The 27,685-nt window shown below is 38.7% G+C and overlaps 1 protein-coding gene across 5 annotated transcripts in view; it reads left to right on the top strand.

Annotated features, from left to right (window-relative positions):
• The window catches only part of ppp2r3b (protein phosphatase 2, regulatory subunit B'', beta), a 95,507-nt gene that overhangs the window by 59,217 nt on the left and 8,605 nt on the right, over nucleotides 1-27,685 (top strand). Inside the window, exons 3-6 of one of the 5 annotated variants that reach the window (XM_079821953.1) lie at nucleotides 2,078-2,169; nucleotides 7,701-8,093; nucleotides 26,608-26,796; nucleotides 27,293-27,396. In XM_079821953.1, the coding sequence (XP_079678079.1) occupies nucleotides 7,746-8,093; nucleotides 26,608-26,796; nucleotides 27,293-27,396 (641 nt within the window). In that variant the 5' untranslated portion in view covers nucleotides 2,078-2,169; nucleotides 7,701-7,745. Of the gene's footprint in view, nucleotides 1-830; nucleotides 2,170-6,935; nucleotides 6,999-7,700; nucleotides 8,094-22,984; nucleotides 23,331-26,607; nucleotides 26,797-27,292; nucleotides 27,397-27,685 lie in introns of those variants that run through there. The other 4 variants (XM_079821955.1, XM_079821954.1, XM_079821957.1 and 1 more) reach the window with 4 other exon arrangements.

Raw genomic sequence — 27,685 nt, 5'->3', positions numbered from 1 at the left:
GCTCTGTATTATTCTATTGATGTTCCACTAACGGCCGTCCTTGGGATATTGAATGCTATTCAACCCAGGCGCTGACATCATAATAGAAGGCAGCGTTGAGCAGTCTGGCCGTGTGGACAGTCGGCCTCTGCGGCATGTTTTTCTCACTTGTAGACATGCTTTCGGACCCATAGAGCGACACTAGTTTTATAAAGTATATGTTTGGACTTTTATGTGAATAATAAAAGTCATTTTATCTAAAAAGATTCTTCTTTTTTTCTCCATATAATGTACTGTCTTTATTTATAACTAACATTCACTGTGGAACTGATCTGTCCCTGATTGTCTCAAGCTGTGATATCTTGTTATATGGAACCATATAATGACACAAGACAAAAGAAATTGTAAACATATATACAAGTGTAATAATAATTCAAGAATTAAATGTTTCAACTTTCCATATATGTATTGACATAAATGTAGAGAGGAGACCGGGGTTGTCATAACTATAACATGAGGCATAAGTCCAATTACACAACTTTTTTGTTTGAATGGTGCAAAATGGTCTTAAAATAATTGTATTAATTCTACCCCCAAATCACAATTAGACCTACAATATCATTGTATTTTTAAGCTGTAGGATGACTAAATAAACTGCTTTATAATATAATACTCTACTGATCAACCTAAATTGTATCAGTATAAAAGTTGCTCTGTGTTCTAGACAAAAGTACTCCTTACAAAAATAAAGTTGTCACATTTGTTTTCAATTTAATTTTTTTTTTAAATTATAATTAATTATAATATATATTGGCCAAAACAAGAGTTTGATTATTGTAGTATTGTATATTATAGTTTAAAGTATATTTATTTTCTGTTTCGTGAATTTTTGTGCTTCATAAATATTTTTGCTCATATAACATATGCTCAAAGACCTGTATCTTTTTTTTATGGATAATAGCATTAGAAATGTTCAATACATTTTTGTAGCTAAGACTCTACGCTTATAGATATAGACGCATTAAAATGTGCAATATTAAAAAAACGTGTGACACTGTGACCTATATATAGCCTATATTTTCAAGAAACAGTCGGTGACCCTGTCTCTCTAGTAATGAGTTTTACAGAAATGCTTTTAATGTTTGATATAGGGATATGTAAAAAGTCACACGAGAGAATTTTGTCAGCTTGTTCTAGAATTTGTATGATGTGTGTTGTAATAAAAGCTTTGATGTTTTTTTGTTTTTTTTCTGCTGCAAGTTTATTTTAAGCCTTTTAATGCACTTTCACCTTCATGTGAGTGTTTCAGACTGTTGACAATTGCCATTTTAATCCAATGTTCAAAGAAATTTTTATAGGATAGCAGACTAATTCAAATATCAAAATATTTTGGCAGGTGTGATTTCTTTGTTGGTTTGTTTTCATAACCTCGGTGTCTCAAAGTATTATTAAGTAAAATCTTTACTCTGTACTCTGTTTGAAGATATAAATAGCGTGTACTGCCATCTAGTGGAGTAATTATGCAACAGTGTTTTTCAATTGAACTGTAGACGCGGTATGTGCTAAGTCCTTAAACTTCTGACTAGCTGTTCCATTCGGAATAACCTACACACATTTTTGCTATAATATTCAATCAATAAAAATACAAAAAACATTTTTTATTAAATTATGTGTAATGGTCCTGTGGTTAGAACTATTTTTAAAAAGCCGCTGTTGATCTGTATCAACATGCGTCTCCTTTAGTTGTCTCGCAATTTGAGTAGACAAGAACAAAGAACGGCAAAAACGAGCAAAACATGTTGCAAATCAAGCATGCAAATAAGAGGATTTTTCGCATACTAACTCAGTGGGAATCAGTCAGGCTTGTTCTCGATGGCCCTCTTTTTCCCTGCTGTGAACAACGTGCTCTGTCAGTGATTAGCAATAACACAGACAATGAATGTAATTTCGGTAGGAGGGCACACGTGGAATATCAGACCTTGCATAAGCACAAACACACACGTACGCATTCTTGTTGTCTGTGCCTCCCATACACAGGTAGATAGTTTAAGACATGTTTTTTGATATTCTGCATCTGAGTGATTTTGTATGCCAACAGACTCCTGCAAAGGCTCCAGCAGTTGCAGTTTTACGCAGATGCTGGAGAAGAGCAGAGAAGGCCATCACTGCATTCTCCAATATGCTGCACAGGTACACATGCTCCAGGGTTGCTAATGTAATGGCTTTACATTGATTCTGTCCGACTAGACTGCTTGTTTTCATCCTTTTATAGGGAGCAGTGCCAAGGTTTTAGCCTACTGTTATGTGAAAAGTGTGTCCTTTTCAGCACGTATCAAACAGATACTTCCTCACACGATAGGCCTACAATGGCTGAGAAGTGTAGCTATACTGTCCTCAGAGAGATTTTTTTTAAATGTATCATTTTACCATACAGTCAGCCATATCTGTGACCTTACATTTGTAACTGAAGCACTTTGAGTGGATTGACTCACGGCCTAATTATAAGAACCAGATCTTTACATCTCAGACGTCAAGACAACGTCTCTGAGAAGGTTAGGTGGAATAGTGTTTTAGAATAAGACAGAACACGTTTCCATGAGATCATGTGATCTGACAGACACAAGGCCCCTGAACTGCAGATATATATATTTAAAATGTCTTTATTGAAATGTTAAATACGTTGGTGTGTGTGAACAGGTTTATATTACATAAAGGATAAAACCTGAGATCCCCTACACAAGGGAAATAGATTAATGAACATACTAAATTATGTTTTCTTTTTTGAAAATGTAAAAATGCTGAAAATTTTCTGTGATGGGTGTGGTTTGGGTTAGTGGACAGAATATACAGTGCAGTATAAAAACCATTACACCAATGGAGAGCCCCCATAAAGATAGCGAAACTGAGTATGTGTGTGTGGTTCGGGTTGGTGGTTCAGTGATGTTATGGGGACAAAATGTCCCAACAAGGATGGCAATATCCAAAATCCTTGTGTGGACATTTTTGGTCCCCAAGATGAAAACAGCTTATATATCAAAATAAGTGATGTTTTTTTATATATTAAAATGCAGAAAGTTTTCTGTGCTGGGTAGTACAGTATAAAATCCATTATGTATATGGAGAGCCCCCACAAAGATAGTGAAACTGTATGTGTGTGTGTGTGGGTGTGTGCGTGCGTGCGTGCGTGCATGCATGTGTGTGGTTTAGGTATATGTTAAGACAAAGATGGCAATATCCAAAATCCTTGTGTGGACATTTTTGGTCCCCAAGATGAAAACATCTTATATATCATAATAATTGATTATGTTTTTTTTATATATAAAAATAGGTTTAGGGTGAAGAGAATATACAATTTGTACAGTGTAAAAATCTTTATGTCTATGGAATGTCCCCATAAAACATAAAACCCAACGTGTGTGTGTATGTATGTATATATATATATATATATATATATATATATATATATATATATACATACATACATACATACAGTAGATTTACATTTTTAATTTAGATATACATTTTAAATATGTTTGTTACCTTTAGATGTAATATTCGCATACAATATCCACACATCCCTGGACACCAACCAGGCGGAAACACGTGTTTTGGGTGAATTAGAGAACTTTTTTTTTTTATCACATATAAAGAAGAATATGTTCACAAATTAGATACTGCTGTGGTCAAAGGAGACATTCTTTGGCAGAGATAAAGAGAATATTGGCTCTATTGAAAGATCACAGTTAGCAGCCTTTGATAAGACATCACTGAATTTTCTTTCTCATTAAAAAAATTAATTTTCAATGTGTGATTTAATTTTGTGACAAATTGTGGCCCGTTTAAAATATAATAATAACATAATCTCTAACATTAAATGGTAATTATTATTACTTAGGCAGAACAAAATAATGTAATGTTTTATTACTGATGACAATTTGTCTCATGTTCAATTCAAGCTCTGATTTTGTAGGTCATTAATGGTTTTTAATTGCAGCCTCTTTAATTTGATTGCATAAGCTGCTTATTTTCATGTGCATATTGGTGAATAATTGTTGCATTTTATCTACACTAGATGAACTGTATAATGTATAACTGTACATTTTTAACCTTGTCTGTCAACAATTTTTGGAAAACAATTATTTAAAAACTAATTGCAGATCAAGTGCAAACCATTGCCATTTAAGTCGTCCATTATACGGTTTCAGCTCAAATTCTTCAGATCATTCACTTTCTAAAAATCTGAACATGAGCTGTGCTGAGCTCAGACTGTAGCCCTGAATTACAACATTTAAACTGTATTTATGCTTCCATTGATTTTTCTGATGCGGAGGTGAGCTAAATTCTCAATCTACACCTTGTCACTCACATCAATGAGATATTACACCACAGTAAATACATCTGAACCACAGCTACCACAATCTGCCTGAACACGGATCCACTGATAACTATGATGGGAGTTGTTGGACTGATTCTTTACGCAGTCAAATCCAATGCCTTCTAATCTTCTCCTGCTTTTTTCTGAATTATTCAAACAGATCTTGAAGCAACAGAGGCGTCTCGACAGCGAGCAAAGCTCCATATGAGAGAGCTTCAGATAATGTGAAATGAATGATGAAATTCTGGGAGCTGAAATGAAAGACTGATGTGATGCGTGTTCAAAGGTGGGGCCCGGGTCCCCAGGCCCTTGGGGGGGCTCAACGAGCCTCTTTTTATACCTTTTTTTCCCTTTTTTACCAGGAATGAATATGTTGCAACGTCTTTGGCAAAAAAGAACCAAAACCTATTTCCACATTCACATGCGGGCATGTCAGGGAAAGAAACAGCTCTTTGTCCAGCATTGGGGGGAATCACTCAACTTTTCTTCTCATGTTTGAGGAAAAAAAACTAGATTGAAATCTCAAGTCAATTAATAGATGAAACACATTTTTCTAAAATAGGTTACTCATTTTTGTAGGAAGCATTTAGGGGGCAATTTAGTTAATGCATGAAATAATTCACGCCATGATGTAATGTCCATTTCTTTTTATCTTGAAAGGAAACTGGCTTATCTGCCTTTTAATAGCACATCAACAAACAAATAGCTTTAAGTACTGTGATGTTCTTCGATTAATATTGATGACATGCTACTTGACCTTGGTACTTGAGTGTGATTAAATAAAACAATAAAAGGAATATGTGCATAATTATGTTTGCAGTTCAGTACCTTGCTGTAAAACAAATATTAAACTTCTCTGGGAACTCGAAATGGAAATGTATTTTAGTGCTGTTCGCATGCAACATGCTTGTAAAGTCCAAAACCTGAACGTTTTCCCAAATTTAAAAGCAAAATTAGACATTGCCGTCTTGCCTGGTGACTGTAGCCATATAAAGGTGTGTTTCATATTTCTGCCCAGTCGTGTGTGTGTGTTTGTGTTTAAGGCATACTATCTGATAGCCTATATAATTGTACTTTAAACTAGGTCTAATCATTGTGTACTAAATGCAGTTTAGTAAGTACACACGTGTAATGTTTGTGCGTGTGTGCTTTGGTGAAGTATATGAACCCTGCAGGTCATTCATTGATAAATCAGACATTTTCGTTAAAAAGTAAAAATAAATATTGGGCAATGAAAGTTCCTCCTCCATACCGTTAACATCAATATAGCATGAGCAAATCTCCATGGATTTTCAAAGGCATGATCATCATTCCCATTCCCCATTGTGATCTCAAATAAAGAATCCAAACATCTGAGAGCAATTGAAGTGTCTTGTGAAATCTATTCTTCCCACCAAGCATTGATTTATTATGTGAATTACAAATCTAAATGTTTTTTGAATAAAGAGGGTGTGCTTTTGTGCTTTTATTAAAAATCATGAGGTACAGGGTGGAATAACTATTAAAGGATTTCAGACTGTGCTGTAGATCATATGGTTTTCTGTGTTTCCCTAAGCATAATGGTATTACAGCAGTGGTCTAGTTTAAACAATTTATACACAGCGATGGCTGTAAGGAAATCATTAGATGAACAAGAAGTTTCTTTCAGTTAAGTACAATGCCTAATGTGGTGTTACTGAAAATTTGAGGAACATTACAGGGGGCTCCATATTAGTTTGATCAGTCTAACATTGTGGCCATTAGAATTAATTTATCAGGACACCTCTACATGACACTAATGCAGTAGTCTAATGCAATTTCCACTGCACTTTGAGACCTTTTTGTTCAGCATCATATTTAAAAAAAATAATATTCCAAGCTACTCTTAAGCAGAATATGTCCACATATTAAATAAGTAAAGCAAGTGAAATTATTCAGATAAACTTAGTTTATTTAATAACGGGTAGCACATCAGATGATTAAAACACATTTTATAAATATCATAGTATTATTGAACAGAAATATTTTCCTCTCATATACAATTTAACATTTGCTGGGGGAAAATGGGAATTTGGCACTATCTAGCTAAATACATTATAATAGTTCCAGCTTTAGTGGAAAGTATCTATTTTTCGTTAAAAACAGAGCAAGCAAAGTAGCAAACTTTTTTTGTCATGTTAAACATGTTATGTCATTCACATATCAGGTATAGCCTACCTTATGTCCAAGGATCAAAGTCAAAATAAGTTTATATTTTAATAAGAGCACAATAGCAAACTGTGTCGTTATTGGTAGCATATTGCTGAGTAATATTCCTTCTATAACTATAGTTACCTTTTCGCATTTAAACAGAAATCTTTCCTTTTAAACAATGATGCATTTGAAGTCGAACAAGGCCAGATAACGTTCGCTTCAGCCAGTGACTCGTCTAGCATTCAACTCTACATTCAAACCATAGATTCAAACGGCAACTCACACGATTCGAACGCTTTCTTCTTGCGAATCGGTTCGATTGATTCTTTAAAAGAACCACTTCAAACGAACGAGTCGTTCGCGTATGGACGCTACTCTCGCGATATAAATTTTTCCCGGTTACCTGAGTAAACGAGAGTTTGATTCAAAGTGAATGAACGATAACAACCAAAACTCGTCCTAATAACAACAGGTAGAGTAATGCAAACTAGTTACCTTTAATTCTGTACTGTTTACCGATTAAAAATACGTTTCTTTATCTATGTTGTGGAATACTGGTGGTGTTTATGTAATAATTTACCCGTTATCCGTTAGCTGTGGAAGTATATGCTTCGTCTAGTCAGCTAGCAACAGCAATACACCATATTATGTTTCAGCTATGCTTCTGTTTGAACACTTTCTTCTGGATTATGGGTGGAATTGTGAGTAAAATAGTGATATTATCGGTGTGTTCTCCAGTTTTGTCCTCCGCGGTGGGATGTTTAGTAACCATAGTTTACGCCGCAATATCATAGCAACCGCATGTATTAATAGTGTAAAACCATACTAAAAGTAAAATACGAGTTTAATTGTCTAGTATTTTTGACTTTGGATGCGAATACCAAGTTACCACAGTGTTTCAGTACTACTAATAAAAATCACTATTATGATTGTTAGGACCAAGGTCATTTTTGTAAAAGGTAAATTGATGCAAGCAGTGAGAGTGAAGATAAGCAAGCATTTGTTTGTGATGTTTATGTTCTGTTTGGCTTTTACATTAAAGAAATATGTAAAAGACAAAGACACACACACATATAACCAGAACAAAAAAATAATTTGTGAATTGCTTAGTGCATGTTTCAAACATCTAAATTTGACAAAGGAGTTTGACTGTCTTTTCTGCTTTATTCTTTAGGTCGTTTAAAAATAGTTTTCCTTGGCTGCATGAAGCGAACCAGAAATGGCATCACCACAAACGCTTCAGCCTGTCCTGAAGATGAAGGTCGACGAGCTCTTCCTCTTTTGGTTGAGTGAGCCGAGTACTCAGGCGATGCTAAAGGACTACCTCAACAAAATCAAGAATGGGGAAGAAATAGATCTAAGCCATTGCAATTTTAAGAGCACAAGCACTTTGGTATTAACAGAAAACAACAACATTGCATCAAAGATTAATGGGACAGACAGAATAACTGCGGCCCTTGGTGCTCCATGCAGCCCTCCTTCCGCCACGCTGCCATCTGCGAGTGGCAGCAGTAACAGAGTGGGAGTGAATGCAAGGGCCCTGCGACGCTCCGTCAGCACTAAGAAGGTAAAGCACCTGTGCTCCGCATTCTCTTCACAATGCAGCATGACCCCTGAACTATCACCTTGCAGACTGTTGTATCCAGGCCCAATCAGTCTAAAGAAATTTGTATTCTACCAATTTTCATATGTCTCAAATCCATCAATCCCTCCTATCACAAATACAAGCATAACCAGGTTTATTTTGGTTTTCAAATAGTTAACGTTTCATGGGGTGAAAATCATTTGCATATATTTTAATGTAGAAATGGCTGATTTGAAAGTGATTATCTAGCACATAGTAGAAATTTCAAGGAATGTTGTCATCTATGATGGTGCTACATGTCCGTTTTTAGACTACTTTTCCCTGGTTTAGCCACAAGAGGATGCTGAATGGCTTTTGCAGCTCTTGGTCAGTGCATGTAGGACTCCTGCTCAGGTCAGATGAGCTGTTTAAACTCATGTCTTGTGTGTGAAGAAATCCTGTTCATGTGTTCAACCCTGGCCAGAGGTGGGCGAATTTCAATGCTGTCATTCCCTGGAATGGTATTGACTGTCATCATGCCCTGTCCCGTGATACTGGTGGACTTTGCTGCTGAGCTTTCAGAGCTCATAAATTGGATTATGCAGGGACATCTCTGATTAAAGCAATGCCTCCTTGATACTTCCTGCTGTCAGTATCAGATCAGTGTCATTAAATTCACACCTCTCTTATTGGCCCTATTAAGAGGAAGCTGATATTAAGAAAGCATATTAATAAATGGCATCGATGCACCTGTGGAAATTAAAAAGATTGAGATAAAATTAGCTTCTGCTGTGAAAGACATCTTTTCCAGCAGCACCTGACCAATTAAGACCAGCATTTAACTATCCTATTCGTTTTCTTTTTCTTTATATTAAAAAAAAAAACCTGTTAGACTAACTGAGACTTGTTACAGCAAGTTTGTCTCATTGCTTCTATTGCTCTCCTCATTTTTAAGTCGCTTTGGAAAAAAGCGTCTGCTAAATGATGTAAATGTGCTGTGTCCACATTACAGGGACAGCTACAATTTCATCTAGTTTGTCTTAGGAAAAAAAGTCTTATTTCAGTCACATACCAAATTTGTTCAAAGTTTGAGGGAAGATCATGCAGAAAAATGTGAAAGTAGAGAAGGCAAACTTTCGTCAAGGATGACAAAGTTGCATTTTGAGGAAAGGCATCTGTTTGCAGTGAATGTAAATCTTGAGTAAGCGACGTTATCTGACCGGTGTGATTCTTTATTGTGAAATGCTAAGCAGATGTGTCTGGAAGCTTTGATTTCTATGTCCAGTTATTCTCACATGCTTTGGTAATCCTTCGTGTTGAAAGAACAACTGTTGGGTATTTTATGTTTTCTGGCATGGTACAATCAGCATGCGCCCACAACTTGTCACAATGTATTATAGAGATTTTGATCCTGTGGATGTTCTATTTTGAAACGCTAAAGGAATTCCAGAATACAAACACATTCTCTAAAGTATTAGTTAAAAATTCAATTAACGTCATTCTGATGCTCATCTGAGCAACTGTTCCAGCATTGACACAGGACACCGGTAAAGATAGCCTTGGTTCCTCTGTGCAGGAATTAACTACTGGGAATTTGGCTTACACTTCATAGGCAGTTTACATATTTGTCCATGGTGTAATACAGTATGCATAAACTCAGTCAGATACTGTTAATGGTCAGAATAATTTGGTGTCAGTCATGCCTGACTCCAGATTGCAAGGTGAGAGGTTATTAAAGGGTTACTTCACCCAAAAATGAAAATTCTGTCATTAATTACTTACCCTCATGTCGTTGGACACCCGTGAGACCTTTGTTCATCTTCGGAACACAAATTAAGATATTTTTGTTGAAATCCGATGGCTCAGAAAGGCCTCGATTGGCAGCAATGTAATTTGCACTCACAAGACCCATAAAAGGTACTAAAGACGTCGTTACAAAGTCCATCTCACTACAGTGGTTCTACAATAATTTTATGAAGCGACGAGAATAGTTTTTGTGCGCCAAAAAAAAACAAAAAAACGACTTTATTCAACAGGTGCTTGTCTTCCGTCTAGGCCTCAGACGTGAACTCATGAAGCACCACGATGCATGCGCGAGAATAGAGCCGGCGTTCTGACGCATGACCCGGAAGCGAGGAGCTTTGCTTACAAGCAGAGGAAGAAGCGCCGTATCTAAGCTGTTGAATTCTACATTGATCGTGCTTTAGGTCTTGGCGTAGTGCTCAAAATGGGGCTAAAGTGTGCATTTCCTGGATGCCCGAACGCCGGCTCTACGTCATATTCTCTCGCATGTGTCGTGGTGCTTCGTGAATTAACGTCTGAGGCCTAGACAAAAGACAAGCACCTGTTGAATAAAGTCTTTTGGTTTTTTTTTTTTTTTGGTTTTTTTTTTTCGCACAAAAACTATTCTCGTCGCTTCATAAAATTATTGTCAGGGCTCGACATTAAGCCTGTTCACATGCTTGTCCTTCGGACAAGTAAATCTGTCACTCACTTGTCCGAGTAAAACATTTGCTTGTCTGGAAATGTTTTTTGTTTTAAATATAATTTATTCTGAAGCAATACTCTGACCAGTGTTTAATCAGCTTTGACATTTTTAAATCTGCACAATTGTGATATTTTTACCTTTTTATAAAAGGCATTTTATTAAATTTAGGCTATGCTTTAGCTTTCATTTTATATTTTTAAATTTGATCTATAAATTAAATTAGAATCAGACACTATAGGGCTGTTACCAATTAAATAAAATTTACACTGAAAAATTACAACTGCATTAACTAAATGTAATGATTATTTTTAATATTTTTGAATTAAAAAAATAAGAAATGTTGGAAAGAATGTTTAAAAATGAAACTAAACCGCCAGTAGAATGAGGCAGTTGTTCATGAACGGTTCATTGAAACTTTGATTCAACCGATTCATTATTCAAACGCTGAATCATTCAGTAACTCACCATTGCTGTGACATGCGTTATGGTTCTGTTGTGATCTTTGTTTGGAACTATTTTCGCTGCTGAAATAAACAAAAACAGTCAATATTGCATTTAAAATGTAAGTGACTTAATGTTAATTAATTGTTTATGGAACTGGTGTATGAAATTCGTGTCATGTTCAGTCGTGATGATATTCAGGAAAACAGCACTCTTGCTCATGATACAGTTAAACAACATCACGTTATAAATATAAAAACACAATTTGTAATTTTAACCGTGTATGTTAACTGAGTTTCTCTGTGTGAGCGGCGCTCATTTGTTTTCGATTTTCTCCTTGAGAGGCTGCGCGAGCGTGAACATCATAACCTTGTTGCCGTCAGTACGTTATATATTATATCCACCATCGGTCGCCACTTACACTAAATTAATGCAGAATCATTCTTGCATTTTGGTGATTCCCTAGTTATTTTTTGACGTTTTAATCAGGATACTTTTCCGTCGGGCAAGTAAAATTCTCTTTCACTTGCCCCTTTAAAAAATCCACTTGTCCCAGACAAGCGGACAAGCATTAATGTCGAGCCTTGATTGTAGAACCACTGTAGTGAGATGGACCTTGTAATGACGTCTTTAGTACCTTTTATCAGTCTTGTGAGTGCAAATTACATTGCTGCCAATGGAGGCCTTTCTGGGCCATCAGATTTCAACAAAAATATCTTAATTTGTGTTCCGAAGATGAACAAAGGTCTTACGGGTGTTCAACGACATGAGGGTAAGTAAGTAATGACAGAATTTTCATTTTTGGGCGAACTAACCCTTTGAAGCATGTTGCCTTCAGGAAAAATATAAGATATGTAATTAACTGATATATGTTTGTTATTTAAGTTCATATCAAAGGTAGAGAACTTGCCTGCTTGGTGAGACATTTCTTCATTAATTAAATTAATTTGACCTTTTTCTCTTATTTTCTATATTTTAATGTTCTAAATGTAATATACAAAAAAAAGTGTGTGAATGGTATTTATGTTCATGTCTAAGGTACAGAGTTTGCCTACTTAGTGAGATTAGATTTTTACATGTTTTTGTATATATTAAAATTTTCTAAAAGGTTATGTTTACATGACAACGATTGACTTAAAACGGGGGGAAATGCATTTTTGTAGTTTACATAGAGACTTTAATGGTATCTTTTTCAAAGACTTAGAATTCCGTTTTCAAAAGTTTGCGTTTTCAGGCCCCTAAAACGATGTTGTTGTGTAAATGCATTTGAATTGAACAATTAATGCATTTTGGCCATTTATTTTCAATTGTGCTGTCTTCCTTCCTGTTTTTGGGCCCAAAATGCCTTCTGCGTGTACCATCCCTACAGTTTAGTGTCTACCCTTTAAAGTATGGATAATTAAAAGAATCCATTTTTGTCAGAAGTGTTGATTATTATCAAGTTGTGTTTTAGAAATCAAGAGCATTTTGTACTTCTTGATGCACATTTCTGCCTGGATGAAGTCTCATTTTGGTTCTTCTCCATCTCTTTTATGTTCGAATGGTATGCAGCTGCAAATGGATTGGAAGTTTGGTTTGACTTTTGTTAGCAGTTTCATAACTCTTATAGCTTCCTTTGATCTGAACAGTTATCACATAGTGTTTATATTTTTCTCCCCTCCAGCATTTGAATTGTAGCATGTTTGTTAGCGCTCCCCACTTTTGCCTTACTGGTCATCCTCTCTTCAACCACTTGGCTCTACTGACTGGACACAGCTTTGTTTGGAAATTGGCACTGTCTGCAAGGACAGCTGCCACCTCTTGTTCAGGCAGATCTTTTTCTCGTTCTGTTAGTACCAGCTTACTCTGACAGTGGAGAGTTGTTTTACGTGCAGCACGAACACTGAGCCAAATGGAGGGGAAAGTGCTGTTAGACGAAAACTTTCCAATTGACCCAATGACAAACAAAAATATTGACAAGTTCACAAGGGAGTTTAGCCCTTTGTTGTTTTTCCATATTTCTTTAATAGACTGATGAGCAAAGTACAACAAAAGCAGTTAGTTAAAATTAGGCTTATCAAATGTGTGCAGTATCCTGCCATTGGATGACAACAGGAACTGTTTATACTGGAATGAGTGGAAGAATGTGGACTCGATGATCTGACATCTAAAAATACTTATTTAAGCCAGGCAGGGCTTTATTTTTGCAGCACTTTGTTTGTTAGATGCTCTGGTTCCAATCCTTCGGTGCATATTCACTCACTTTTATGGCAGATCAGTTGTCTCTAAAGTCTGCTTTTATTAATCCAATTAGTTCCAGTACTATATGTTCGTAAGAAAAGGATTTTCAGATGCACAACGCCCAGCCTCAGAGGCTGAGTTTCTTTGGATCAACACAGTTAGAAGGAATTGATGTAATTGCAGTCAGTCTGGGAACGGATGTTTGTTAAAGGACTAAAGATGCATTTGTTTCTTGGGGTTGCCCAAACAGAGCATCTTGGGTCTTTTAATAGTCCTCAACTGCTTCAGCCATCATTCTTTGAATTCAATACTTCCACGCTGTGCTACTAACTAAGACTTGTCATCTATAATAAGCCACAGAATGGCTGGAAGCTGTAGCCTTGGGAAGCAAAATAAACAAAACATAGGCGGTAGAATTTTTTTGCATTTCAAGGAGGGCAATTTCAGGCTTTGTGTTCTGCTATACGGGATTTAAATTGACCTTGGGGATGTAGATGGAAACTAGACTTATTTATTCGACTATTTGTTAAATGTAGTTTTGCAATAAGCAGCTGTTTAGTGCATACGCCAAGTTACATATTTACACACGAGTGCTATTACACGCAAATCATGAGGGTGCTCCGATTGATCGGGCGCTAATTGCTTTATATAGTTTGATCGATGGTCTCTATAAAGGCCGATCAGAAGAGCCAATCATATGACGCAAAACTTGCGAGACAATTTCTGTCTTAAGTGAACATAAACAGTTGGGAAATATTTGCATGTGTGTCAAGTATTGGATTCATGCAATCACTCTTAAAATGACAGCAGCCTAATATTTCTGCAGGCATCTGTCATTGATGTAAATCAAACAAAGACAAACAGAAAATCACTCATTGCTATTTAGTAGGATTAATCTATATTTAATTTATACAGTGAAGACTGTGCTGCTGTGTTATCTGATTTTGAATTACTCTGTTTCTGTTAGATCTTTTTTTTTGTTGATGTATTTATTTCACAGGAATGCTATATTTGTTAAGCTCTAAACTGTTCCTAATCAGCTCTAATAGAGGGAATGGAATGTGTTAACCAAATGTCGCAACAAAGGATGAGACTCACACGGTTGTTAAATTTAACTCAAGGTCTATTAACGAAATAGAAACTTTAGCAAACGAGTGCTAATGTAGCCATCAGTAATGTAGAGTAAAGTGTATGCATGTTATGTAATTTACTGTGGCTCCAGTGTAAGTGTAGCAAAGAAAAATACAAGCAAAAAACAAACAAGATCAACAAAAAAGGAGCCCTGAAGAGTGGTAAAATGGACAAAGATAGGGAAGCCAGGTGACCATGATGAAACCACTCATACAGTGTACTTAACTGATTTTTATGCTAACTATTTCGTTTTTCAGTAACTGTTGTTAGTTTAGTTTTTCAAATTATGACATTTATTTTTATTTCAGTTTAGAAAATGTTTTTGACCGATTGTTTTAGTCTCAGATTTCGTTCACGAAAATAACCTTGCACCAAACTTTATTTGTAGCGTGCCCCATCCAATAAACGCAAAGAGCTTTGTGCTTAGTTTTTTCTGATAAGAAACAAAGTCTCCGCTTTCAAATTCTTTTCATTTGATCACAAAATTTCAACAATAAATGGCATTTTGCCAATCTTAAACGTGAAATGACAGAAGTTAAACCCCATGGTTTACTCACCCTCAAGCCATCCTAGGTGTATATGATATTCTTCCCCTATGAATACAGTTGGAGTTCTATTAAAAATGCACAAGCATTTTGATCTTCGAGAGGCGTTACACTTTCATCGTAAGTTGAATACGGAAGGTGTATGCTGTAACCAGACTAAACTTTTTTGTCTGAGTTTATCGATACTGGGTTTTTTTTCTTTCATAATTTAGCAAATTTTTTGGCTCATTTAATACCGGTTTTTGGTACTCATCCCTAATCTCAATCCCTTTTTATTCACACACATCTATTCACACATTTGTAGTTGCAAATTGCTTGCTTACACTGTCAAGCCTGAGTGCGTATTGTTTTAAGATGTTTTACATCCTCTATATAGCCTGCAGTGATTTAGATTCAGAATGGGTCCATAGTTGTCTGCAATCTGTGCTTTTCCTCTAATATCCTACACTGTCTCAGTCAGCCCAGAGCCATAGAGAGAGAGAGTTGCGACAACGGAAGTTCAAAACGCTTGATAGTCACGTGATTCATGTAGACCTCGAATAGTTCCAGGAAGTGCTTTGACGGGCAATTCAAATTGATAGTCACAGTGACAGAACTGCGCTTTTTGGTAATTAATAGTCAATAAATGCATTAATTTTCAATAATTTTATTACACATCGACATGTGTATGTAGCATGAGTATGTAGTTACAGCGATGTTGTTTTTAAAATATATATATTTTTTTTTTAATGATGAATAATCTACACAAGCAGGCTTTAATGTACAAGTTATTTTGATTAAAATGTGCTGATCATTTAAAATCTTACTGATTAAACGTCTTACCTTTTAAAAGTGCATCACAAACGGTCTGTTCTGCTGTTCTCTATGGCGTGGCTGCTACTTCCGGGAACTATTGAGAGTCTCCGCGAGCCGCCATTGCTGTAAAAAAAAACGTTCCATTGGAGTCTATGGAGTTGTCGCAACTCTGTCTCTCTATGGCTCTGAGTCAGCCCACGCAGATGATTGGTTGATGTTGCACGTTTCAGTTGCAAAGTGCATTCAGCTCTTATCTTATAAAAGTACAAAACTTAGAATGCATTGAATTAAATTCGCCTTGCTGGGCAAATGTTTGTATGGGTGACCACTGGAGTTTAAAGGGCACCTATTATGCCCCTTTTTACAAGATGTCAAATTGGTCTTGGGTGTCCCCAAAATGTGTCTGTGAAGTTTCAGCACAAAATATCCCACAGATAATTAATTATAATGAGTTGAAAATGTCATTTTGAGGCCTGTCAGCAAAAAGCGCTGTTTTGGTGTGTACCGCTTTAAATGTAAATGAGCTGCATATCCCCGCCCCGTCTTTAGAAGAGCGCTTAGCATATCGTCGCTGTCCGAGGAAAACCACGTATGTCCATTTTGCCGAATTTGAGATTTTTTGACGGATTGAATGTCCAGGTTCATTTCCATATACAGTATGCTTCATATATCTAAATGGCCAATGAAAAGTTGTGAAATCATGTCATCTGATTTTCACGTATATCCATTTGGTGTCAAAGCTGTCAATCACGCCGCGTATCTCCCGCCCTGTGGAAGCATCTCGCCGGTCTCGTGAAGTTTCATCGAAGCTCAGCACTGGATAGCTGAAAGTACGACATAGAAGCTCTCCACAGTTTAGTTCTAATCTAGTTCTTCACAGATTAGTTTGCTTGCTAGTATGTAAATAAACTTGGTCTCATTGATAAGATTCAAACTTTTTTTTTCTTAGATAAACTGATCAAATTATAGCCTGTAATTCTACTGTCATGATTATCACTAGAACATGCCTCACTCATACTGCTATCACCGCTTGCCAGAGGCTGAGAATGTCCAGCACGTATTCCTCTGTCAATATGAAACAACTTAGCCATTCTAATTAATGATCGGAAGAACGCATATCGACCACCGTTACTGTAAAATATGCACGTATTTCCATTTAAACTCAATTTTGGTCAAATGTGGATTATATCATTACACTGGCAAGAATATGGTTACATGTAAAGATGCCATACCAAGTATGACAACGCTACATTCAACTGCTTTTGAAATACTGTGTTTTTTTCACTTCCTGAAAAGTAACCATTTTGGACATACGTGAGTTTCATCGGGCAGCGACGATATACATCTCTCAACAATGGCGGATTGCATACAGGTCTCACAGGGTGGGTCTATGTTAAAATGGCAGTGTCAGTCAAACCTTGCGGGCGGGCCTTTGCAGTGTGATGTCACACTGCCGAGAATCTGAGAACAGCTTGTGCTGAAACACTGCTTATGATTTTTGGGGATTAAAAAAAAATATACTGGGTGGATTTTTATCGTTATAGGATGGTTGTTTGCACACACTGTCAACACACATTAATGTTTAAACATCATGTAAAAGTGGATTTTGCGTAATAGGTGCCCTTTAAAATTAAAAATCCTGCTAGATTACAATGCAGTACCACAAACATCCTACAGCCCCGCATTTCAACCATGTTTCAAGGAATCTGTGGAATGAGATTACACAACAGTATGTAGTCTAAGGACGAAGATATTTAGCTCTTTTTGATAAAAACATATTTAGCTAATGTCATGTCTTTTGGATCATTTATTTGATTGAAGGCTTAGCAGTTAAAGGTAGGGGTGTAACGGATCGCAGTTGATCCGTACGGATCACGACCCACGGTACGGCACGCACGTGACCCGCGGATTTATTGTGCTTTTTTTTTTTAACTTGTGGATTAATCTGAATTGTTTAGCGATCGCAGACTAAAAGACAGTTTTTCTGCCGATATTGCTTTTTAAGTGATCTCGTTCCTTTAAACTCGATGCGGAGTTTCAGAGAAACACGTGTTCACGTGAATAGGGCATGTTAATCAGTCAACACAGTGGCTAGCCGAGAAGTAGAAGAACTTGAAAAGCCTCCTGCGTCATTCAAATCACGTGTATGGGAGCATTTTGGCTTCCCCGTAAAATATAATGATGACGGAAGAAGGGTGTGGACAAATCTGTAACAGTATGTATAGGCACTGTGGCACGAGAAAGCCGTATGAAAGTGGCGCTTACATCGAGCATGGCACCTGCTGACGCCCGTTTCACACATACTCCGTTTGCGTATGCGGTGCGTATTTTTTCCGTACCCATGTAAACGGATCCTGCACGCGGCTTCGGTCCGTCAGTGCGTTCAAGGAGCGCGTATACAGCTGTGCTGATCGTTTCCGCACTGAGTCTATTTTTTGATGTGCTGGCGCTGAATTAAAGTGACAGCGCATCCGCATTAAAACAAACATGTATCGATGCGAAAATCTATTAATTCCACCACAGATGCATATAATGTAAGTCTACTCTGTTTCAAAGTCAACACACAGCTTTTTACCTCGAGTAAAGCAAGGAAAACGGCCTTAAACAAGAAGAAATAATGGATAGCACCTGTCCTTTCTTGGAGGTGGAAAAACAAAGTTCTTTATGACCTGCAGGATTTCTTGTGAAAAGATTTAAAAACGAAAGAAAAGCGTAAATTTTAATTTAAAATGTTTGTTATTTTAACATATAGTCTAATGTCTGTTTTGCAATTTGCATGAGCAACGTAATATATACATCTAAAGTAGGTATTAGGCTATATAAATACAAAGTAATGAATTCAATAAAACATTGTTTAAGTGTAGTGCGTTTTTTTGTTAACACCAAAAGTTCCATGTTAACCTATAAACCATATAGGTTATGTTAACACCAAAAGTTTTATGTAATAAATGGAAAGCAAATAAAAATAGTCTCCTCCCCCTTTTATTCTGATCGAAAAATGATCCGATCCGTGACTCATGATCCGTAGTCGATCCGAACCGTGAGTTTTGTGATCCGTTGCACCACTAGTTAAAGGGATGTATGACTTTTCTGCTGTACACACAAAAAAAATTATTCTGAAGAATATTGGGAACCAAACAATGTATATGCCCACTGACTTAGATTAGATTAGATTAGATTCAACTTTATTGTCATTACACAAGTACAAGTACAAGGCAACGAAATGCAGTTTAGGTCTAACCAGAAGTGCAATAGCAGCAAGTGCAGGATATATACAATGGTTGCGTAAGTGCAGGACATAAAAATGTTCTGAATATATATAAATATGTATAAGTAGAGAGATGGTTATTACTATAAGTAGAACTGAATTTACAGATGAATATATACAGTGAATAAATATACAGATGGCTATTACTATAAACAGAATTTACAGGTGAATATGTACTATGAATAAATATACAGATGGCTATTACTATAAACAGAATTTACAGGTGACTATGTACTATGAATAAATATACAGACGGTTATTACTTGAACAGAATTTTACAGTTAGAGGTATACAATAATATGTTAGGCTAATATGAGGAATATAGCAGTGGATTAAGTTAGTACAATAAATTATGGACAGAGCTATCCGAAAGAAAGTGTAAAAGTGCAGTGGAAAGTGGTTGCATATTCCAGTTAGAAGTATGGTGCAAAATGCAAATGTAAACATTGTTACTGTAAATACAGTCGGCAGTGCAGATGAGCATAATCCAGTTACGGTATGGTGGTGCAGAATGCATAAGTAAACAGTTGTTACTGTAATAAACAGTCAGTAGTGCAAATAACAAAGTGAAGGTGGATGTGAGGTAGGAGAGTTATCAGTTTATGAGGGAAGTGGATCAACGGGGGTTTGAGTTCAATAAAGAGACAGCTCTGGGGAAAAAACTGTTCTTAAGTCTGCTGGTCCTGGTCCGGTGGATCCTGAAACGCCTGCCGGAGGGCAGGAGAGAAAACAGTCTGTGGGCTGGGTGAGAGGAGTCCTTGAGGATGCTGCGAGCTCGATGCAGGCAGCGTTTCCTCTGGATGTGTTCGATGGCAGGCAGTGGAGTCCCTGTGATGCGCTGGGCAGTTTTCACCACCCGCTGCAGTGCCTTGCGCTCCGCAACAGAGCAGCTCCCATACCACACTGCCACACAGTTGGTCAGGATGCTTTCTATTGCGCAGCGGTAGAAGTTCACCAGGATAGCCGAGGAGAGCTGATTCTTCCTCAGTGTCCTCAGGAAGAAGAGGCGCTGGTGAGCCTTCTTGACCAGGCTGGAGGTGTTGGTCGTCCACGACATGTCCGCCGAGATGTGGGTCCCCAGGAACTTGAAACTGGAGACACGCTCAACAGCCATTCCATTGATGTGGATGGTGTCGTGTGTGCCTCTTGACTCCTTCCTGAAGTCCACAATGAGCTCCTTCGTTTTGGTGGTGTTGAGGAGCAGGTTATTATCAGCGCACCATGTGGCCAGGTGCTGGATCTCTTCCCTGTAGGCAGTCTCATCGTTGTTGCTGATGAGACCAATCACCGTAGTGTCGTCCGCAAACTTGACGATGGAATTAGTTCCATACACAGGCTTGCAGTCGGAGGTGAAGAGGGAGTAGAGAAACGGACTTAGCACACAGCCCTGTGGTACACCAGTGTTAAGAGTGATGGATGTGGAGCAGGTGGATCCTGATCGAACATTCTGGGGTCTGTCAGTTAGGAAGTCCAAAATCCAGTTACACATTGAAGTGTTGATGCCCAGGTCTCCAAGTTTGGCAATTAACTTGGATGGGATGACAGTGTTGAATGCTGAGCTGAAGTCAACAAACAGCATGCGTGCATAAGTGTTTTTACTGTCCAGATGGGTGAGCACAGAGTGCAGTGCCATGGAAACTGCATCCTCTGTGCTCCTATTGCTGCGGTAGGCAAACTGGTGTGAGTCCAATGTGGATGGTATAGAGTCTTTTAGGTGTTCCAGGACCAGCCGCTCAAAGCACTTCATAATGATGGGTGTGAGTGCTACAGGGCGGTAGTCATTAGGGCACCTCGGGCTGGAGTGTTTCGGCACTGGCACAATGGAAGTGCGTTTAAAGCATGATGGTACAGCTGCTTGGGCGAGAGACAGGTTGAAAATGTCTGTAAAAACCCCAGCGAGCTGCTCCGCACATGCCCTGAGCACACGTCCAGGGATGTTGTCTGGTCCAGCAGCCTTGTGCGCGCTGATCCGGCTCAGTGCCTTGCAGACATCTGTGGTGGAGAGTGTGATTGGTGGGTGGTCAGCTGAGGGTTTGAGCTTGGTGGCAGTTTCTCTGTTGTCTCTTTCAAAACGAGCATAAAAGTAATTTAGCTCATTCAGGAAGTTGACATCAGTGGCTGCGGGGGTGGAGTGGGGGGGTTTGTAGTCACTGATGGCCTGGATGCCCTGCCACATGCGTCGAGGGTCAGAGTTGGAAAAGTGACCCTCAATCTTAAGCTTGTAGCAGTGCTTGGCCTTTTTGATGCCCCTCTTCAGGTTTGCCCTGGATGCGCTGTAGGCTTGTGCATCTCCTGATCTGAAGGCAGTATTGCGTGACTTCAGCAGGAGTCGTACTTCCCTGTTCATCCAAGGCTTCTGATTTGGGTATGTGGTGATCTGTTTCTGGGTTGTAACACTGTCGATGGTGGTATTGATATGATCCAATACTGAGGAGGTGTAGGAGTCAATGTCCGTGTGAGCGCCACTGGTGGCTTGAGAAGCAAACATACTCCAGTCTGTGTTTAGAAACCTTTCCTGGAGTGTGGAGTCTGCCCCCGCAGGCCACACCTTGATGGTTTTCATTGATGGCTTCACGCGGTTGATGAGGGGTGAATATTTGGGTCTGAGAAACAAAGAGAGGTGATCTGACTGTCCCAGGTGGGGGAGGGGTGTCGCAACGTAAGCTCCGGCCATGTTTGTGTAAACATGGTCTAAGGTTTTGTTTCCTCTGGTGTGGCAGGAAACATGCTGGTGAAACTTGGGTAGCACTGACTTTAAGTTTGAGTGATTAAAGTCACCTGCAACAATAAACGCAGCTTCCGGGTGATCAGTCTGTTGTTTACTGATGGCTGCGTGAAGTTCTTTCATAGCAAGCTTGGCATCAGCATCGGGTGGAATATAGGCTGCTGTGATAATAGTGGAGGTGAACTCCCGCGGTAGATAAAACGGTCTACATTTAACCATGAGAAACTCCAGGTTAGCTGAACAATGACTCCCAACAATAGCAGAGTTTGTGCACCAAGCTTTGTTAATATAAATGCACAATCCACCCCCTCTGCTCTTCCCAGAGCCATCTAATGTTCTATCCGCCCGGAGTGTGTGGCATCCCGCTAGCTCGATAGCGGTGTCCGGTATTCCGCTGTTTAACCAGGTTTCCGTGAATATTAGGACGTTACAGTTCAAAAGTTTCTTACTGTGTGTGATGCTGAGTCGAATCTCCTCCATTTTGTTCACTAGCGACCGTACATTGGCAAGGAAAATGCTGGGTAAAGAGAGCCGATGAGGAGTAAGCGTTAGCTTAGCACGCGTTCCTCCACGTCTCCCTCGCCTTTGTTTACGATCACGCCGCCGTCTGCGTGCACTTCCGCCCGGCCGGGTAGAGTGCAGAGTCACCGGTGTCTTAGCGATCTCAGGAAGGAGTTGTAGATTGTCCATAAAACTGTCGGAAATTCGCAAACCAATATCCAAAAGCTCAGCGCGGGTGTACGATGTAAAGGCACAACTGTTCTGTGCGAACAGACCCGAGAAGAACAGGAAAAATACCGCAAAATTGCAGAATCTGGAGAGACGCTGAGCCTCGCGATCTACTCGCGCCGCCATCTTGGTCAACAGAGTATCAACAGAGTATACAATGGAAGTATTTTTTGACTATACTTCCATTGTATAGTCAAAAAAACTACTTTTTCGAAGTAAATTATGTTCCACAGAAGGAAGTAAGTCACAGCTTTTAAACAAAATGAGAGCGAGTAAATGATGACAGAATTTTCATTTTTGGATAAACTATCTTTTTAATAGCTGATTAATAATGGTCAGAGAATTTGCATCCTTGGTAGCTGCTGTATCTCCTGTATACAGAATCACAGGGTTCCAAGTGAACAGATTTGTGTCTTTACATAACCTCCATGAGAGCTGTGGAATGCACACTGAAAAGGGCAGATCCACCCCCCTCCACCTCCACCGCTCTCACACAAACACCCTCGTCCTATCTATCCACAGTGACTTTTCAGGATAGGACTGTGACCTCTACCAGCCACTATTGGATGTGTGGAGCAACAGGCAGCGTTGTGATTCAGGCTACTGCACGGCTGAGGAGAGCAGCTGCCGCTCACCATTAAGAGAGCTGGTGCTTTGATAAAGACAGGCAGAGGAGTGTCCTGTGGCGGGACAGTCACTGAGCAAAATTATCCTGACCCCTGAGTGCATACTGTCTGCCACGCTGGCTCCATTAGCTGACAGCAGCATGAGAATGAAGGAGATCTCTTTACGACAGGACCCTGACCTGAGGAAGGAGTTGGCGCTGCTGGCTCGCGGCTGCGACTTTGTGCTGCCCTCGCGCTTTAAGAAGAGGCTCAAAGCCTTTCAGCAAGGACAGGCAGGTTGTCTTATATGTTCTGTGTGAAACCATCAAACTGCTTTTGTTGGATTATTGCTGGCTGTCAGTCTCAGTGACGATGACGTGTGATTTATAGCCATGGCATTTAGCAGAAATTGTCTTTTTTTTTTTTAAATAACTTCGACTGGAGGGTTATCAGTGTTTTTAGAGCATCCAAGTGTTTAGGATTGAGCAGGAGGCTCTGTCTGCCCTGTGCTGGAGTTGATGATGATCATTCCCTTTTATAGACATGGCTGACACTGACTGGAGATGGCTAGATTAAATGCATTCATCTCTCACAGTGGGTTACACTGAGTAGAATCCCCTCCATGCCACACCAGAGAGAGACTTTCCAAATATGTTAAGCTTCCAAACTTTCATATAGGATACTATAAGTTGGTGTTTTTAAAAGCAAAAGCTTAGTTTTTTTGCAAAAACTTTCTCACTGTTTTTACTGATTAGTAGCAGTGGTTTACAGCTGAACATGATATAGATGTCTCTAGAATGAGATGAGGTAGTGTAATGACTAATCTATCGGAAGAAGTAAACAGTCAAGATTACAGCATGACACCCAAGCTTATAAAGTCATCAGATTTTTTTTAGACTTGTAAAAGTTCCTGAAGGTGTTGCTTACTGCGAAGAAAAATGGCTGTGTCCAATTCCATGTTAAGTATTTGAAATTCGAGTGAAGAAAATAATTGGTTAAAATATGTTGGAAACGAAGGCCACTAAAGAAGTGGGCAGTCACTTGCTTTCTATAGCATAAAATGCGTTTGTGAATGCAGCGCACTCCATGTCCATTTAATTATTACATTTCATGTCTTTTTTTCATCATCTATTTTCACCAAATATTGCCACCTAATTCATTGCCTTGATGTTCAAAATATTTGCATCCCTCAAGATAAAACGAAAAGGTCAAGTTGCCTGAAGTCTACATGTACATGTGTCTAATACAGAAACGCTAAATATGTTTTGTTCAGTGTAAAGTTGCTTATTCTAGAAAGTGGCTTTGGAGTTTTTTTTTTTTTCCTGTGTGGAAGTTCTAGGGGGTCAAGATCTTCACAGCTGCAGCTTGACACTCAAATAGTTGAGGTTTTAAGTTACTGTGGGAAGCTGAGCCTTTGGAAAATCAGTATTATTAGGAATTAAACCACAAGTGTTCACAACATTTGGGCATGAAGGACGTTTTGTCATTGGACAAAGATATCATACTGCTATTGTGTACACTTGGGTCAAGTTTTCTCAAAGTCCCCCACAATTAAAAAAAAAAAAAGTTTAGCTCTTCTTGGAGCTTTCAAACTACAGTACCCACCCAACTCTGCAGTCATTCATCCTGTTCTACAAATTTCAAGGCTTTAACTTCTTAAACGTGTCAGCCAGGCATGACTTTGTCAAGCCAACACCAATATTTATCTCTGATTGTTCTTCCTCGTGTTTTTATAAACTCTCTTTTAGATTATTTTTTTAGTCAGTGTAATTAAATGATTGATTACAAAATGTCTAACCAATCCAATAGTTTTTCTGATGTTGTTTATCCTACTAAGTTAATCTGTATCCAACCGTTGTGTTTACAAGTCTGAACATGCAATCCATCACAAGTTGTTATCAGCGGTGTTTAAAACTGTTCTTTCAGAACATGCTAGCTAAATAATTGACAAAGGTATTCTGGCCTACCCACATTAAACATGGGGTATCACTGCAGAAAGTTTTCTGAATTCAAGTTCATCCAGACCCAGTCAAAAGTCATAGTTGTTCATAATTACAACAAAGGCAATTATGTCCTAGGCCTTTTTTCTATGAAAAGGTGGAAAGTTTATTTTTTTTCATCCATTTGATTTTTTTATTTTATTTAAAGTGGTGGTAAAACACATTCTTTCGAAGGCTTTGATTGTGTTTTTGGGGTGCACTGTAACGTGTTCATGCTTCGTTTAAAAAAAAAAAATCATTATTTTTCATATTTTACTTTTATTCTACACTGCTCTGTCCCTCCTTGTAAAAAACGGTCTGATGGTTTCCGGGTTCTATGAAGCCGGTCCCTCAAAAATACACAATGGGCTGGGATTGGTTAGTTGGCCCAGTGTGTTGTGATTCGCTAACCGCCTATTGCACGTTTTTTGGAAATGTCATGCCCCTTACCTTTACCGGTAGTCTGTGCTTTGGTAGTATTAGAAACAATGGCGTCAATAAAACCATACCAATTTGAGCCCGAATCGGACCCAGACAAATTTAGTGAAGATGATCAAGCAGAACCTGTTCAACCTGTTCAGTCCTCAAGAGTAAAGACTGCGGATCTATAGTGATCGCTACTGAATGGCACCGTTACTTTTGTATTTTTAGAACGATTATAGCCAAATATCTGTCGCAAGAACTATTAACCCAAAACGAACACTAAACATTGGCTTTACTATAGTAGCCAAATCAAACACAGAACCATGTTTAGCATGCCTGTAGATAAACAAGCATGTAGATAAACGATACATAAAAGCTCTAATCAAAGAATAATTTACACTAATTCCAAGTTCGCTGTTGGGATTTAAAAAAAGTTTGTAACATTACTTTTTTGTCGGATAACGTTAAGTATGAATGAACATTTAACAAACTGGTTTGCACAGCCAAACAGCGTTGTCATCTGTGTACTTCCTTCTTGCTGCAACGTACAATTAACAATACGAACTATTACAGGAAAACACATCGACGAAAAATAAATCATACTTACAGGTTGTGGCCCGTAAACAGCTTCTGTTTTTCAATCCATCTTTCAGGACAAGCCGTTGTGCGAATCCTGCATTGAACTCGCGAAGATTGTGGAAGCTTTCCTCCGTGAAATGTGCAGCGGGAGCCGCGCGTGCCCGTTGTGCTTTCACACTGGCAGTGTTTGTCTCGCGCAGCTGAACCGCGGCTCGTGTATTGCAAATACAGACGAATATTGTCCATTATGTCACATTTTCCAGTCTTCTCCTCCGACCCCTGTCTGTCTCGTGCTTTGATTTATGATGGGCAGCATATATCTGCTGCAAATGCGACCGTGTTCCCCTGTCTCATACACACGTGCATATAACATGTTGTATGTTAGGGGCACTGCAACGCACCCCCGTCCCTTGGAAGGCTGAACAAAGTGGACCTGCAATCCGGATGAAAATGTCGGCATTGCGGCAACAACACTCCAGCCTACTAACTATACCACAAGAACTCTTCCCCACAGCAATTTTCAGAGTAACCATACATCTCTCCCATGATGGGTTTTGAGGCTAATGGTGATTATTTCTGTCTGTTTCAGCAGGCGCAGTCCAAGAAAGAGGAGCCCGTTACACCAGCCTTAAGTGAAAGCATTCCAAAGTTCTACTTCCCTCGAGGACAGCCCCAGGCCAACATCAACATAGACAATCTCATTTCCAAGATAGAACAAATATTTTCTCAATTTCCTGATGAAAAAGTCACTATTAAAGACATGGGGCTCGTCGCCAAGGCAAGTGTGGTTTGTAACGTGCCATCTTTACCTGCTCTGCAAACTGTTCGTTTGTGTAACTAACTTATAACTGTTCACAAGTGAGACATTTTCCTGTACACAGTGGAGAAATATCACCGCTGTTTATATGTCGAATTATTTATCCTGAGGAGAACCCGTCTAGGTAAACGAAGGAATTTAAACAGAATGATTTATAAACATAATCTTTGCTAATTAGTCCAATTTATAGTTCCTACGGCACATGTGAAAGATGTAGTCATAATGTCCATGCACTTAGCAGAAACCTCTGATTGTGCTGAATTGCTTGTATAAGAGAGAATGATTATGGAGTTGCAGAAATGACTCTTCTGTAACTTCCAGATCTCAAAATCGGAATCTTTGTTTGGCGCTTCATTGTTTAGATAGAAATATAGCGTTCGTTTTGAAGTGCGTGGTATCTTGACCTATTTTGTCACCCTGAGGTCTATTTCTGCATGACACTTTTGTCTCTTTGCAGGCCTGTGAGTGCCCACTCTATTGGAAAGCTCCATTGTTCCATGCTGCCGGAGGAGACAGGAGGGGACATGTGTCCGTTCACAAGTTTGTGGCAATGTGGCGAAAGTAAGACAATAGTTCTCTTCACAGTGCCCTTTCACATTAATGTCTGCAGTGGTCAGTAGCTACACAAGTGCATGAATGTCCTCTTATCAAGAGCTGAAGTGCAGTGAGCTCTCCGTGTACAGTTTTGGTATGATACTGCAGTTTATTTTAGGTGTCCCTGCAGATGTTTTTTTTGTTTTTGGAGGGGGGTGCTGTCTTGTATACACTCACTTACGTTTTCAACTGCGGGTCTATGAAAATCCTGCAGGGGTTCTGTGAACGGATATATGAAATATAATGGATATTAATC

Source organism: Gobio gobio (assembly GCF_949357685.1).
Source record: "Gobio gobio genome assembly, chromosome: 7".
NCBI lineage: Eukaryota > Metazoa > Chordata > Actinopteri > Cypriniformes > Gobionidae > Gobio > Gobio gobio.
This window is presented reverse-complemented; position numbering and strand designations above follow the sequence as displayed.